The 15,920-nt window shown below is 33.8% G+C and overlaps 6 protein-coding genes across 6 annotated transcripts; 3 read left to right on the top strand and 3 right to left on the bottom strand.

Moving 5' to 3' along the window:
• Positions 1 to 3: 3 nt before the first annotated feature.
• LOTGIDRAFT_140276 (hypothetical protein) lies at positions 4 to 579 on the top strand (the record flags this gene model as incomplete). The annotated part of the gene is made up of 1 exon (XM_009050157.1): positions 4 to 579. A coding segment is annotated over one exon (576 nt), but the record flags the coding sequence as incomplete, so codon positions are not given.
• Positions 580 to 588: 9 nt separating this feature from the next.
• Positions 589 to 1,428, top strand: LOTGIDRAFT_140286 (hypothetical protein; the record flags this gene model as incomplete). The annotated part of the gene is made up of 1 exon (XM_009050156.1): positions 589 to 1,428. A coding segment is annotated over one exon (840 nt), but the record flags the coding sequence as incomplete, so codon positions are not given.
• Positions 1,429 to 3,587: 2,159 nt separating this feature from the next.
• Positions 3,588 to 8,127, bottom strand: LOTGIDRAFT_238433 (hypothetical protein). Its single transcript, XM_009050155.1, has 11 exons — positions 8,090 to 8,127; positions 6,950 to 7,043; positions 6,547 to 6,657; positions 6,250 to 6,340; positions 5,986 to 6,118; positions 4,976 to 5,092; positions 4,723 to 4,809; positions 4,568 to 4,674; positions 4,324 to 4,385; positions 4,158 to 4,208; positions 3,588 to 3,820 (listed from the first exon to the last, which is right to left on the bottom strand). The coding sequence occupies exons 2-11, from the start codon at positions 7,022 to 7,024 to the stop codon at positions 3,773 to 3,775; spliced, it is 882 nt and encodes a 293-aa protein (XP_009048403.1). The 5' UTR covers positions 7,025 to 7,043; positions 8,090 to 8,127; the 3' UTR covers positions 3,588 to 3,772.
• Positions 8,128 to 8,322: 195 nt separating this feature from the next.
• Positions 8,323 to 9,753, top strand: LOTGIDRAFT_140318 (hypothetical protein; the record flags this gene model as incomplete). The annotated part of the gene is made up of 5 exons (XM_009050154.1): positions 8,323 to 8,464; positions 8,652 to 8,760; positions 9,002 to 9,092; positions 9,279 to 9,467; positions 9,637 to 9,753. 5 exons carry the CDS (start codon positions 8,323 to 8,325, stop codon positions 9,751 to 9,753), a joined length of 648 nt encoding a protein of 215 aa, XP_009048402.1.
• Positions 9,754 to 10,221: 468 nt separating this feature from the next.
• LOTGIDRAFT_172967 (hypothetical protein) lies at positions 10,222 to 14,136 on the bottom strand (the record flags this gene model as incomplete). The annotated part of the gene is made up of 10 exons (XM_009050153.1): positions 10,222 to 10,420; positions 10,859 to 10,992; positions 11,136 to 11,321; positions 11,672 to 11,821; positions 12,039 to 12,147; positions 12,280 to 12,450; positions 12,790 to 12,916; positions 13,148 to 13,309; positions 13,479 to 13,648; positions 13,958 to 14,136. 10 exons carry the CDS (start codon positions 14,134 to 14,136, stop codon positions 10,222 to 10,224), a joined length of 1,587 nt encoding a protein of 528 aa, XP_009048401.1.
• Positions 14,137 to 14,657: 521 nt separating this feature from the next.
• Positions 14,658 to 15,758, bottom strand: LOTGIDRAFT_172966 (hypothetical protein; the record flags this gene model as incomplete). The annotated part of the gene is made up of 1 exon (XM_009050152.1): positions 14,658 to 15,758. The coding sequence occupies one exon, from the start codon at positions 15,756 to 15,758 to the stop codon at positions 14,658 to 14,660; it is 1,101 nt and encodes a 366-aa protein (XP_009048400.1).
• Positions 15,759 to 15,920: the final 162 nt, after the last annotated feature.

Raw genomic sequence — 15,920 nt, 5'->3', positions numbered from 1 at the left:
AGTATGTTCTCATCTCATTCTGAAACAGACCTAGCTATTTCAGTATGTTCTAATCTCATTCTGAACACAGACCCAGCTATTTCAGTATGTTCTCATCTCATTCTGAAAACAGACCCAGCTATTTCAGTATGTTCTAATCTCATTCTGAAAACAGACCTAGCTATTTCAGTATGTTCTCATCTCATTCTGAAAACAGACCCAGCTATTTCAGTATGTTCTCATCTCATTCTGAAAACAGACCCAGTTATTTCAGTATGTTCTCATCTCATTCTGAACACAGACCCAGCTATTTCAGTATGTTCTAATCTCATTCTGAAAACAGACCCAGCTATTTCAGTATGTCCTCATCTCATTCTGAAAACAGACCCAGCTATTTCAGTATGTTCTCATCTCATTCTGAACACAGACCCAGCTATTTCAGTATGTCCTCATCTCATTCTGAAAACAGACCCAGCTATTTCAGTATGTTCTAATCTCATTCTGAACACAGACCCAGTTATTTCAGTATGTCCTCATCTCATTCTGAACACAGACCCAGCTATTTCAGTATGTTCTAATCTCATTCTGAAAACAGACCCAGCTATTTCAGTATGTTCTCATCTCATTCTGAACACAGACCCAGCTATTTCAGTATGTTCTCATCTCATTCTGAACACAGACCCAGCTATTTCAGTATGTTCTCATCTCATTCTGAACACAGACCCAGCTATTTCAGTATGTTCTCATCTCATTCTGAACACAGACCCAGCTATTTCAGTATGTTCTCATCTCATTCTGAACACAGACCCAGCTATTTCAGTATGTTCTAATCTCATTCTGAACACAGACCCAGCTATTTCAGTATGTTCTCATCTCATTCTGAACACAGACCCAGCTATTTCAGTATGTTCTCATCTCATTCTGAAAACAGACCCAGCTATTTCAGTATGTTCTCATCTCATTCTGAAAACAGACCCAGCTATTTCAGTATGTTCTAATCTCATTCTGAACACAGACCCAGCTATTTCAGTATGTTCTAATCTCATTCTGAACACAGACCCAGCTATTTCAGTATGTTCTCATCTCATTCTGAACACAGACCCAGCTATTTCAGTATGTTCTCATCTCATTCTGAACACAGAACTAGCTATTTCAGTATGTTCTAATCTCATTCTGAACACAGACCCAGCTATATCAGTATGTTCTAATCTCATTCTGAACACAGACCCAGCTATTTCAGTATCTTCTCATCTCATTCTGAACACAGACCCAGCTATTTCAGTATGTTCTCATCTCATTCTGAACACAGACCCAGTTATTTCAGTGTGTTCTAATCTCATTCTGAACACAGAACTAGCTATTTCAGTATGTTCTAATCTCATTCTGAACACAGACCCAGCTATTTCAGTATGTTCTTATTTCCTGATATCAATTAGATTGAAACCTTGAAACTTCAACTATTAAGAAAGTAGGTCAGACGACATATTTGTCAGTTGTTTCTTTTGTTGTAAAATTGATTGCAATATTTTTAATGTCCTGGCACAGTTTCTATTGGATTTATTTATTCATAGCGTGTTCAATATCTGACGGACAGGTAGAATCCAGTAGATTGCTGCTCCATTGTGCAGTTAAAGGCATCAGTAGCACCATTTATGACACTGTTTCATTGGCACCTCTAGGTATTACTGTTCGGTGTTCTAGTATAGTAAACAGCATGACTCGCTTTATATTCTGATCAGGTATATCACTTATAAATCTTACCCTTATCCCAAAGAACTTATTTGTTTTCGATACTTCTAGAGATATTAGTCACTCTGTCTCGAACGATATTAAAAAAATAACCAATATATTATCAGTAACAGAATGTATGAAATATTATAATATCTCACCTTACCTGGTTAGTTTAATACAGAGAGTTACTGATGATCCACAATGGCAGAGATCGAGGCATGTGAAACATTCCGATAGCCGATACCCAGCATCACTAGAACCTTGTGATAGAACATAAATATTGATATAAAATGAAATTATGATAAATACATTAATTTACCTATAGTGTTATCATGATGGCGCCCAGCCAGTCAACAGATGTTCATAGTGACGTCATTTTATTAATATCGGCCCAGTTGAAATATAATACAAGTCAATACGGGCTGACTATTTCACTCAGATATGTAGTCTAGGGAAGGGGAAGAATTCTTTATTTCTAATTTAGGCATGTTATGATATTTATTTATTTATTTCATATTTTGTTTTGGCAGCACTCGTATATCCAAACCGGTAAAATATACTCTTCTAGACACCTGATACCACTTTTGAAATACTTACTCACTTATAATTGATATACTTCCTCATATGAAAAGTTCTACAACTACTAATGTTTCGCCAAAAGGTATTTTTGGATTTTGGGTTTTGTTTTGTGGTTCGCAATGTAAATATTTGGTTTATTTTTTTTATTTAAAACTGAAGAGGAAAAATTTAAAATATTTATTGATAGTAATGGCGTTATTTATTTACAATATTCACAAATCTACAGGTTAATATACAATACTTTTATTTTATAGTTATTTATCATGGACAATACAAACATTATATTCTGGTTTGAAGAAATCGGCTGAAATCATTGTTTGATATCTACCTATCTAGAGCTGGTGTATCTAGAGCTGGGGTATCTAGAGCTGGGTAGGGTATCTAGAGCTGGGGTATCTAGAGCTGGTGTATCTAGAGCTGGGGTATGAAGAGCTGGGTAGGGTATCTAGAGCTGGGTAGGGTATCTAGAGCTGGGGTATCTAGAGCTGGGGTATGAAGAGCTGAGGTATCTAGAGCTGGGGTATCTAGAGCTGGGTAGGGTATCTAGAGCTGGGGTATCTAGAGCTGGTGTATCTAGAGCTGGGTAGGGTATCTAGAGCTGGGTAGGGTATCTAGAGCTGGGGTATCTAGAGCTGGGGTATGGAGAGCTGAGGTATCTAGAGCTGGGTAGGGTATCTAGAGCTGGGTAGGGTATCTAGAGCTGGGGTATGGAGAGCTGAGGTATCTAGAGCTGGGTAGGGTATCTAGAGCTGGGTAGGGTATCTAGAGCTGGGGTATCTAGAGCTGGGTTGTAACATTTAGCACCAAGCCTTGGATGAAATACAAATTTCTCTAGAGGTTTTAAATAACTTGAGCTCACAAAACTGTTTCATGAAAATACACGAGAGTCCTATATATAGAATAATACAAATATTTCCACCATCTTACACAACTAAATACCTTTATAATTGTGAATTTTATACAGAAATATTAATGACATGACACACAGCGCCCTGAGAAATAAACAAAACTTTCTTAGAGCACAGTATAAATGAGCTACAACACATAATAAACACAATTAACTCACAGTGATCGTAATCTAATTTCTCAATCCTGGACTGTGTTTTCAAGAATTATTTTGACCAAGTTGTAATCAGAGAAATTAAATAATATTTTATTTCCAAATTTGACAGAGTATTTAATCAACTCTACTTACTTATTTTAAACACAAAGAATAAAAATAATTATAACTTGTATAAAATTTGAAACTACTGCAGATGTAATATTATTGTTACCACCAATAATATATTTATTAACAACCAGCTTAAATTTGAAAATAAAACTTGTTATATAAACACTAACACTAAACTTAAATTGAGAGAAAATAATAACATTATGACAGAGCTGTAGAACTGAACATGTTGTTTCATGTTTACTCTTGTTACACGCCTACTTCTTGTTGATCTGAACCACGCTAGAAAACCAGTGAACATGATGGTTAGTTTCATTTTCCTGATACAATAGATCTTTCAATATTAAAATCATATTCATACTGAAAAAAGAAAAATAAATTTTATTAGCTATAGATAGACCCAACACCAACTTTACAACCAAGGCTCTCCTACTTCTTAATTTATTATTATTGTACCTTTTAAAAGAATAACCTTTGATTCTCCCCTACCAAGCCCCCTTCATTCATAGAAACTCTACTGACCATTATATAAATATAGCCAATATTTTGAGTTGTAAAACCTATAGAAGATTATATTTTCTATATGTTATTGTTTATTTCTATTTATACGCCTGATATCTAGAGTATTGGTAAGTACCTCACTGTTTAACAAGATTATAGTTACAGTATATTTTAAAACACAAGTTTTCTAACTAACCTGTATTGATACATCATATAAAGATTTATATGGTATCTGGGGGATTACAATCTGAAATATAACACAGAATATTACATCAATAAAACAATTCAACCAATTATCAAATTAATTAGAGAATTAATTCAACTCTTCAAACAATACAAAATATATCAAAAAATAGACTTACATTTTTCAGGTCTGCAATACTTTGTAATTTAGGGTTAAGTTGCCAAGGAACGCCTCCCAATGCTGAAAAATAATACAATTGTATGTTGATGGATTTTATTTTTATTTTAATAATTTAGACTGACATATCATATACAGAATCTAAAATTTAAAATTTCTAAATACTAGTAATATAGTTGAACAGAAAATCTCTTCCATTGCCTGGTATAGAAATTATGTTGATTATTATAAGAAACTGTAGTTACCATGAACTTGGGCGGTAGAACTTTCACCCCCTGCTGGTTTAATAGAGGGCGCTGATGTTGTAGCAGCTGGGTTAATGGGGTACGGTAGACTGGAACCTAATTTTGATCTGAAATTATAATTATGTATTCTAACTGTCTCCTAGTTATATACACACCTCATATTCTGTTCTATTATTACCTGGTAAATTGGATAGAATAATAAGATAAAATTACTAGTTGTCTTCAAGTCTGATTCAAAACACCTGACTAAAAACAATAGAAACTACTGAAACAGTTCATAAATTTAGAATGAGCTATCCTAGGAAACCTGGACCTCCTTCTCACCAACAGCTGGGTTAAAGCCCTATTCAGACAGTTCTAATAGAGACAACAAGGATAAGGTTTGAACCAGTTGAATTACAAACTTACACATCAATGGTTGTATTTTGGTAATGGTTGATGTTGGTTGTTTTTACTTCGTTTACGTTGTTGACTGGAGGAGCCAGTCTACCCATCTTATAACAAATACATAAACCATTTAATTCACTGGAAATACAAGACTACATTTTATCATAATATATAGCAGAAACAGACTTACTCAGGTTGAAAACTTATTACAGAAATAAATAACCAACTAATGTAAAACTTATTACAGAAATAAATAACCAACTAATGTAAAACTTATTACAGAAATAAATAACCAACTAATGTAAAACTTATTACAGAAATAAATAACCAACTAATGTAAAACTTATTACAGAAATAAATAAACAACTAATGTAAAACTTATTACAGAGATAAATAAACAACTAATGTAAAACTTATTACAGAAATAAATAAACAACTAATGTAAAACTTATTACAGAAATAAATAACCAACTAATGTAAAACTTATTACAGAAATAAATAACCAACTAATGTAAAACTTATTACAGAGATAAATAACCAACTAATGTAAAACTTATTACAGAAATAAATAACCAACTAATGTAAAACTTATTACAGAAATAAATAACCAACTAATGTAAAACTTATTACAGAAATAAATAAACAACTAATGTAAAACTTATTACAGAAATAAATAAACAACTAATGTAAAACTTATTACAGAAATAAATAAACAACTAATGTAAAACTTATTACAGAAATAAATAAACAACTAATGTAAAACTTATTACAGAAATAAATAACCAACTAATGTAAAGCTTATTACAGAAATAAATTACCAACTAATGTAAAACTTATTACAGAAATAAATAACCAACTAATGTAAAACTTATTACAGAAATAAATAAACAACTAATGTAAAACTTATTACAGAAATAAATAAACAACTAATGTAAAACTTATTACAGAAATAAATAAACAACTAATGTAAAACTTATTACAGAAATAAATAACCAACTAATGTAAACTAAGTAAAAATAATAAATACTAACCCAACTAATGTAAAAGTTTGTGGAGGTTTACGAACATTTTTCCCCAGTAAAATTAACTCTGTTATTATCTCTAGTGTCATTGACTTATCCATCCATCGTACACATAATACTTTCTTTTTAATAGCTTTCTCTCCTAGAATTACAGACACAACTAGTTATTAGGTGGGGAAGAAGGGAACTTAATTTTTGGCTCTAGAAAATCAACATGACTAGTATGCCAGTATTTTGGTGAAATGTTTATCAAAAATTTCAACAAATACTTACTGGTGTCATACGTAGGATCAACTACTGTAAAACCTGGAGGGACTGGATCTTTTTCATTTATTATAGCAACATCAACCAGTACATTCTTAGCCTATAATTACATTAAACACAATAATATATTCTACCTAATAACTTACCAACTTTCTTGTACTGTAATATACATATAGCTAGACTACAATATTTACTGATCAAAATATCTCGTATTAATACAGAGCACAAATTATAATCTCCAAAAACTGAGCAAAAAATTTATACGTTGCCACTACCATGTCGGACAACGCCGCATAATTGTCTTACCTGATCTGAGTAGCCTCTCTCTACACATAAATATCTGGTTACTTTCCGACCCCACATTCGATCTTTCCATAGATCAGCATCTTCTGGTATACTTCCATATGTTTTATCAATCTACAATCAGAATCTGATACATCACAGAACTTTTATAAAAGTGTAGGACAGGGTAGGGGGGATCACACAGGGGTAGTTCTAGTTACGTCAGCAGAAAACTGATAATTGAAAAAAGAGTATTGTTATGCACTTATTTGAGAGGAATGGATTAATTCTGTTAATTTTAAGCTTTATGCATTATGATATAAAAAAAGAATTATGTTTAAAAGAAAGGGAGGAAACCACTGCATGTCATATGTTATATTGCTCATGTTTTAATCCTCAACTAGGAAGATAAAATCTGACCACCTACCAGTGTGTAATTTGGAGGACATTTTGTTGGATCTGATACAATACAAACTCCAGTGATAGGTAAATCTAACTCCATTATATTTTATAGCCTGGCACTACAAATTAAAAAAAATATCCATTAACAGCCCAATTAAGCCCAACGCAGACGAGGAACATTTCTGTCGACGAACAAAAACATCGAACAAATATATTTGTTTTCCCGTCATCCGCAGACGACAAACATAATTCCACAGACGACGAACATTTAGCTCGAACAATACGCCACTGCCATGGAAAATCACATGACCTCAAAATGGCGATGTCCAGAAGAAAATGTAAAATTGCGTTTGCTATATTATTAATTTTATAAAAGACGCCAACGTAGGCGGCGAAATAGGAGCATTTGGGTCTGTACCCGGATTCAACGTCGTAAAGAGCAGGGTGTGTTCGGCAACCTTGTAAATTTACCGGTTGTTTCCAGGGCTTGTGTTATTTCTTGCATCGCAGTGTACTTCTTGTTTCTATCTGAATAGTCAGGCGAAGAAATCATAAACAAACAGGCAGATTGCGACCACATATCTACTAAAATCTGCTCCTTCTCCACAGTCCAAAATTTTGTGTTGGTGGATTCACTGGACGTCGCGATTTTGAGTGTCATGTGGTCTGGCTTCGATCGCTGATTGGTCTTTCGTCGATAAACGTTCGGCGCTAATGTTCGTGGTTAACGCAGACGGCGATCAATTCTAAAAAAATCAAACATGTTTGATTTCACGAACAATTTTCACAAACATTTTTGTTCGTGTTTGTGTTTCTGTAATCCACAGACGGTGAAAAAAATGATCGCTTAAAATGTTCCTCGTCTGCGTTGGGCTTAAGGTGCAGAAAAGTAGGACATAAAACTCCATTCATTTCACACAGTCAAAATGCAGCTATCACCGTTCATATTGTCCTTACAAAAAACCATATTGATCATCAACTTTATAAATAATGACCCCACCTTTTTTTCAAAAAAATATGTCATATTGATTGACTCATTATCAAATCTTTTATAACTTTCATTCCCGATTTCTCTCCATAAACAGAGAGTCTCTGAGCCATTTGAGATAATATTTCAAAAGGCAAACGGTCCCATTCATGAAAACTAAAAGGCAGAATGACAAACCTGAGAGTTGTAGGGAAATTAAGCAATAAGCAAACAAATTGTTGACATTCTGATAAGAAATTTCTAAATTCAGAGAATTAGCAGCGGGCGAGTTACGTCCCTTCTATAACTGAAAGGTCAAGGTCGATTATTTCTCGTTCAACCAGACGTCTTGATATAAAAACTTGATGTTTTGGCGGAAATTTATTTCATTATCACAATTTCAAAAGACGAGGAAAATGTCTAATGTATCAATGGCAGTGTCAAACCAAATAGAAAGAGGGGCGCTAATTGTGTTTGAAGGCTGTGACAGAAGTGGAAAATCCACTCAGTGTGGAAAACTCGTCGAGAGACTCAAAAATACAGGAATCAAGGCCAAACTTTTGAAATTTCCAGGTATTTTTTTTTATTTTAACATTAAAAATTAATTTAAAGTTATCTAACCCTACCCTTACCCCCATCTTTTTATTTCTGAGTATGCCCATGGCTATGGTCATTGTTTGACTTGTTAGTGCCTATATTTAATGATATTTCTCAATCTGGTGCAATAAAACTAGAAAATGTTTTTTTAACTAATTTTCAGACAGAAGGACAACTATTGGTAAAATGATTAACAGTTATTTAGGACAAACTTATGATTTAGAAGACCATGCTATACATCTCTTATTTTCTGCCAATCGCTGGGAGGCTAGGTAAGTCTGGTTTGTCAAAATAAAGTGATGTCTGTAGTAAGTCAATAAGTATAAAGTGATGTTTGTAGTACCAGTAAGTCAATAAGTATAAAGTGATGTTTGTAGTACCAGTAAGTCAATAAGTATAAAGTGATGTTTGTAGTACCAGTAAGTCATTAAGTAATGAAGAGTGATGTTTGTAGTACCAGTAAGTCATTAAGTAATGAAGAGTGATGTTTGTAGTAAATTATTTATATTTTAGGGACACTATGATGACTCTACTAAACCAAGGAACAACATTAATAGTTGATAGATACGCCTACAGTGGAGCTGCCTTTACTGCTGCTAAACAGGTAAGAAATAACTAGTTATTTACCACAAAAAGCAAGAAACAACTACAAAGTTAGAAATTAAGGTTTACAAGAATCCTGTCTACCAGCTGGTTCTTGGTCATACCTCTTGACAAAGATTTTCCTTACATTCTGTAAAACAATTTATTTCTATATTTCTGTGGTGATAATATTGAATATTTTATTCAGGGATTCAGTCTAGAGTGGTGTAAACAAACAGATATTGGCCTTCCTCAACCTGATACAGTTCTATACCTCACCCTGACATCTGAGGCAGCAGCCAAACGTGGAGGGTTTGGAGAAGAGAGATACGAGAAAGAAGTTTTTCAAGAAAAAGTGGCTAAAAACTTTCAAGATTTAAAAGATAAACATTGGCAGGTAATGAACTTGATTTTTTCAACAAAGTTAAGAAAAAAGAAACAAAAATAGACCCAATATTTCAACTTCTTCCTGTCCATTACATTACACTCTAAGAAACCAGGTCCTGACTATAAAAAATGGACACTGTAATTTACAACTGACACCAGGACAACCAATTCTATTGCAGGTTATTGACGCCGACAGATCAATAGAAGATCTTCACGAAGAAATATATCATCTCACACAGAAAGTTATAAATCAGGCTAAATATAAACCTATAGAGAAACTGTGGACAGAGTTATAGCCCTTGCTAGACTCTCCCGTTAAAGTGTGAACAGAGTTACAGCCTTACTAGACTCTTATTTTAAGTTCTAGAGTTATAGGCCTTGCTAGACTCTTGTGTCAATCATAGAAATAAAGTTTAAGGCCTTATTTATTAATTGAAAAGTAAAAATGTGATGAAAACTGTTTAAGTGAATGGACTGATTTTACAATGCAAGTTACAATAATGTTTAAAACTAATTGTACAATAATATTCAATTAAAAAACTACATGTCCTGATGAGGATTGTATGTCTGAAACATGTGTCAGAATGAGATGTGCTCCTGTCAATATAAATTAACTATGCTGAATTACTAATATGTTGGCTAGTGGTATGGTTTTGATTATATTTGTAAATATAACAATAATAAAAACTTAACAAATTTATTTTCCATTTGGTCCCAGAATTCACTGAGATTGACCCGGGGGTCATCGTCATGGTAACACTCATTTAAAATATAAAATCAACAATTTTGTAAAAAAATCGTAGAAAGAATATTAAGAGCAATCCGATGATGAATAACAGAACAATGGCAGAATAGTTCATGAGTTCTGTTAACGGAACTTTTCGAACGGCCTCCTCGGATCCCGACCATTTGTTGGGACCCTGTAGTCTCCATTGATAGGCACCACACGATGATAACATCAACCTGGAAAATAACGTAGAACATTATTCAGAAGAAATGCAGTCATCTAAGTGGTTATAAAGATAAAAATAAAACATCTACTTTAGTGATTAACTGCCCTGTCAATGAGTTTAAGACTGCTGTAGGAAATAATATAAAATACCATTAATCTTCTCTCTCTATATTAATAACAAATAAACAAATATACCTCCAGGCTAGTGAACAAACATACCTCCAGACTAGTGAACAAATAAACAAACATACCTCCAGGCTAGTGAACAAACATACCTCCTGGCTAGTGAACAAATAAACAAACATACCTACCTCCAGACTAGTGAACAAATAAACAAAAATACCTACCTCCAGGCTAGTGATCAAACATACCTCCAGACTAGTGAACAAACATACCTCCAGTAGTGAACAAACATACCTCCTGGCTAATGAACAAATAAACAAACATACCTCCAGGCTAGTGAAGGGTGTTTTAAAATATTAGGTTTAGCCCCTATCATACTGGCTATATCATCATTATACACTATAGGATCTTTCTGTATTGTATGTCTATTAGATCTATAATATCTCTCACTGTAAGCCATCTAAAATATAAAATAAACAGAGTTACCTCCCTTCCTTCATTGGCTTGTTTTAATAAACAGAGTTACCTCCCTTCTTATAGTTTTGTATAAATATATTATTTCCAATGAGTTAAACAAGAATGAGCTTTAAACAACCATCATACCTTTTCTTCCTTCATGCTTTCTAACATGATTTGTTTTGATGGTAATCTAACGGAACCATGACAGAGTGCCGAGAACCAGCGTGCCTGTATTTCTGACATTGTTAGAACACCACCAGACGCCGGCTGGACAAATCCAATAAACGCTAAACTAGAACCGATATCTGGACTGAATACATTCTTGTACAACTAGAAAATAAAAATATAAAATATTTTCACTTTTCCCACAAAAAACACTAGAAATATTCAGGATAGTATAAAACACTAGATATATTCAGAATAGTATAAAACACTAGAAATATTCAGAATAGTATAAAACACTAGAAATATTATACATATTAAAAACATAGACAGATAGAGAAATATATATATTTATATAGACCAACTATTTTCTCTCTTCAAACTAAAAATGACAGAAATATATAAAAATTGTAATGATATATTAAAAATAAAGAAAGAGACAGTACAAACACAATCATGTATATAGACCTACCACTTTCTCAGTAAATTAATTGACAACAATATAACTGTATAATTACCCGAATAGTATTAGACTCCTCCTCCAGCACCTTGTCTCTGATAGTCTTCTGTAAATAGGGCAGACTAATCTTGTATCCTGTACATAAAATTATAACATCAAATTCAGCTGACTGACCATCTACAAACTCTACTCTACTTCCTTCTACTCTCTAAAATAGAAAATATTATTCTCTAGATATTAAAACTTGGCATACAAACATAAAATAATGATTTAATACCTAATTTAATACTTTAAAACCAGGGTATTATAGTAGAAAACAGACTTTCAAGAAGGAGAGAGGCTCAGGTAGAAGTTGGACTGTGGATTGTATACAACTCTCCTAACTCTGATTACATTAGACTTGATAGGATGGATTAATAACTCACCAATATATTAGGAACTATTTTAATCTGTTGTCTCTGTATATGATGTATTAAAGTTGGACTAACTGTAGGCTGAGTTTGTAACGCCTTCATTTTAGGGTTCAAACCCCACCTGAAAGTAAACAGAGTAAAATAAGCTAGAGTTCTAACTGGTAATTAAATAGCTTGTAATATAAATAATAAGAGTGAATTTAATGACCTGGTGTAAACAATCTTCAACCTGAGTAAACAATCTTCAACCTACCTTCTGGGACTAGCTGAGACAAGTTTAATAATATTCTCAAATATAAAATTAGCCCATTTCCATGGTAACAAGAAGAATGCTCGACAAGCATAGGTATCTGTGGGGTAGCCGAAGATATAATTTGGTACGACCCAGGCTCCAGATCGTGTAGTGATAAACACTGACTTACATCTAGAAATATAATATAATATTAACTTAAAGAATCCAGCAATGATGAATTCCAGAGAAACCTAATTAAAACTTTGCCTGTAATAAAGATAGCATGCCATTTAAAAAATATAACTAAATTATTCAAATCATTTTAAAATCCTGGTGACGAGTAATTAAAGATTGATGTATGGTGGACTATGGTGACAAGTAATTAAAGAATGATATCTGGTGGACTATGGTGACAAGTAATTAAAGAATGATATCTGGTGGACTATGGTGACAAGTAATTAAAGAATGATATCTGGTGGACTATGGTGACAAGTAATTAAAGAATGATATCTGGTGGATGAGAGAGCTTACCTCCCAGCAGAAGCACATTCAGTAGCAATATCAACAGCAGAATTACCAATTCCTACTACCAGAACTCTTTTACCCACCATTCCATTGGTTATACAGTCTTTATATTTTACTGAGTGAATTATCTCCCCTAGTAACGAAAATATACAATAATCCATAAATTGACTGGGTATATACTTTCTCAATTATAATTAATATATGTTTTGTCAAACAGTTGTTTTGGATTTTGATTTTGTTTTGAAGTTCAGATTTTTAATACTTAGGTATTTTATGGACAATTTAAAAACAGCTGAGCGATGGTAGATACATGGTTAGGTTGATAAAGACGGATTTACAGCCACAACAATAACTGGTGCAGTACCTTTAAATGTTTCTTGCCCTTTAAACTCAGGAAATGTAGGTTCAGCATGATGTCCTGTTGCTATAGCAACATATTTAGCAATATAAACTTGTTTATCATTAGTTTCTGTTCCTGTCTGTCCATCATCTTCCATTCTAACAGTTATAACTTCCCATTCATCTCCTGTAAAATACAATCAATATTTTAATAATATCTTTAGCTCCTTCAATATGTCCTGATGAAGATTTAGTATCCAAACCATGGTTAGGCAGATTTAGTCAATAAGATAATCAGCACATTTAGTCACATCTTTTAGTTTTACATCTCATCAGCATGCCAATTTCCAACTCACCTTTTTTCTCAAGTGAAACAACCTTGGTATTAAACTGGATAATCTGATCTAGTTTAAAATGTGTGGTATAATCGTAAATATATTTGGCCATGTCCGAGTTGTGAGGATAATCTCCTACGTTTTCAGGAAACGGAAAGTCAGAGAAACAATAATTATACTTCGATACATTTCTATAAAATATAAAACTAGTTATTACTCGAGAGGTTTTTACTAACTCTGAAGTCCCAGGCTCTGTTTGTTCAGGATGACACACAACAGTTAATATCTTACAGACCTAGCAGAGGAAGCAGCAATCAATTTCAATCATTGTGGTTAGAAATTGCAGTTAAAGACTAATTTTATGGACTGGATTCTTAAACAAGATACTCCAATACCTGTTGTTTTATGATAAACAGAGATCCTGCTATTTCAATGTAGCGCCAGGGAAATCTAAGCTAAGACCCAGGACATATTGAACCTAATATTTCTACAATTCTTACATGTGTGTAAATCTCATGACACCATAGTCATTTTCTCTGAACGTCCACAAACCACCGACTTCCCCCGTCCTCTCTAAAATAACAACATCAAAACCATCGTCTTTTAAACATTTAGCTGCTGCTAGGCCTGAAATACCCGCTCCGATTATTACAGCATCTTTCTTGATGGGGCTCGACATGGTGACAACACTACTCGACTTCCGTCACGATCTCAAGTCGAGATAAACTGATATTTCTTTCTAATCTTTAATAAATTAATATAAACTTTGGACATTTTGTATCACGTGATCCGCTTGTCAATAAACCGTCACGTGATCAATGGTTGAAGTTAACTAACTAATTGTCGCTATATTCGAATATAATGTTCGATTTCGATATTCGAACCCCCATTAACATTATCATATCATACTTCTATTTTTTTTTATCAAGCGACATGATGATTGTTTTTTCTACTGGACAATTTGATTGTCATTAAATATCTAGATGTCATGATTTTGTTTTTATTAATGAAGTCTAGTCTCAATCTAATAAAGTGTGATTTCTTAAATCTTGGGTGTGGTCTTTTTATGGCCTTGTACTTATTATCCTAACTCGTCTTCCCGGTGGGCTGTTAAACCAAGATAATCTAGGGTGGTGTTAGGGCTCGCTCTGACACATTAGTTACTAAAATAAGGATTATATTTGTCATGATATTATTAAACTAAAGTCCCAGTTGTGATATATAGTGAGAATATCGCCATGTTGGTCCCAGTCGTGAGATATAGTAAGAATATCGTCGATATTGGTCCCAGTCGTGAGATATAGTAAGAATATCGCCATGTTGGTCCCAGTCGTGAGATATAGTAAGAATATCGTCGATATTGGTCCCAGTCGTGAGATATAGTAAGAATATCGCCGATATTGGTCCCAGTCGTGAGATATAGTAAGAATATCGTCGATATTGGTCCCAGTCGTGAGATATAGTAAGAATATCGCCGATATTGGTCCCAGTCGTGTGATATAGTAAGAATATCGCCGATGTTGGTCCCAGTCGTGAGATATAGTAAGAATATCGTCGATATTGGTCCCAGTCGTGAGATATAGTAAGAATATCGCCGATATTGGTCCCAGTCGTGAGATATAGTAAGAATATCGTCGATATTGGTCCCAGTCGTGAGATATAGTAAGAATATCGTCGATATTGGTCCCAGTCGTGAGATATAGTAAGAATATCGCCGATATTGGTCCCAGTCGTGAGATATAGTAAGAATATCGCCGATGTTGGTCCCAGTCGTGAGATATAGTAAGAATATCGTCGATATTGGTCCCAGTTGTGATAAATAGTAAGAATATGGTCGATATTGGTCCCAGTCGTGAGATATAGTAAGAATATGGTCGATATTGGTCCCAGTCGTGAGATATAGTAAGAATATCGTCGATGTTGGTCCCAGTCGTGAGATATAGTAAGAATATCGTCGATATTGGTCCCAGTCGTGAGATATAGTAAGAATATCGTCGATATTGGTCCCAGTCGTGAGATATAGTAAGAATATCGTCGATATTGGTCCCAGTTGTGATATATAGTAAGAATATGGTCGATATTGGTCCCAGTCGTGAGATATAGTAAGAATATGGTCGATATTGGTCCCAGTCGTGAGATATAGTAAGAATATCGCCGATGTTGGTCCCAGTCGTGAGATATAGTAAGAATATCGTCGATATTGGTCCCAGTCGTGAGATATAATATCGTCGATGTTAAGGGTTCAGACGAGACGGGAATCGTGGATGAGATGAAGTTCTGGCTAAAACTGCAGACTTTCATCATTGAGCCTGAAGACATGAAACCATTGAAAGAATTTTCTATTTGTCACTTTACTTGATAAATTGGGCAAATTTTTTACACGACCAAAATAGTGCACAATGAGTCATATATCTAGAAATTTTACTTGGCTTGATTTAAAGTGTATTTTGTTTTTTATGTAGT

Source organism: Lottia gigantea, assembly GCF_000327385.1.
Source record: "Lottia gigantea unplaced genomic scaffold LOTGIsca_146, whole genome shotgun sequence".
Lineage (NCBI taxonomy): Eukaryota > Metazoa > Mollusca > Gastropoda > Lottiidae > Lottia > Lottia gigantea.
Note: the sequence above shows the minus strand (reverse complement) of the source record. Positions and strands in the feature narration are given on the sequence as shown.

Bases quoted from the DNA above. Each gene is read 5' to 3' on its own strand.
- LOTGIDRAFT_238433 (XM_009050155.1), bottom strand. From the start codon at position 7,024: ATGGAGTTAGATTTACCTATCACTGGAGTTTGTATTGTATCAGATCCA. The intron at 6,658-6,949 runs GTAGGTGGTCAG...TTCTGATTGTAG, and splicing joins GTCCTCCAAATTACACACTG to ATTGATAAAACATATGGAAG. The intron at 6,119-6,249 runs GTAAGTATTTGT...CTGTAATTCTAG, and splicing joins TGATCCTACGTATGACACCA to GAGAGAAAGCTATTAAAAAG.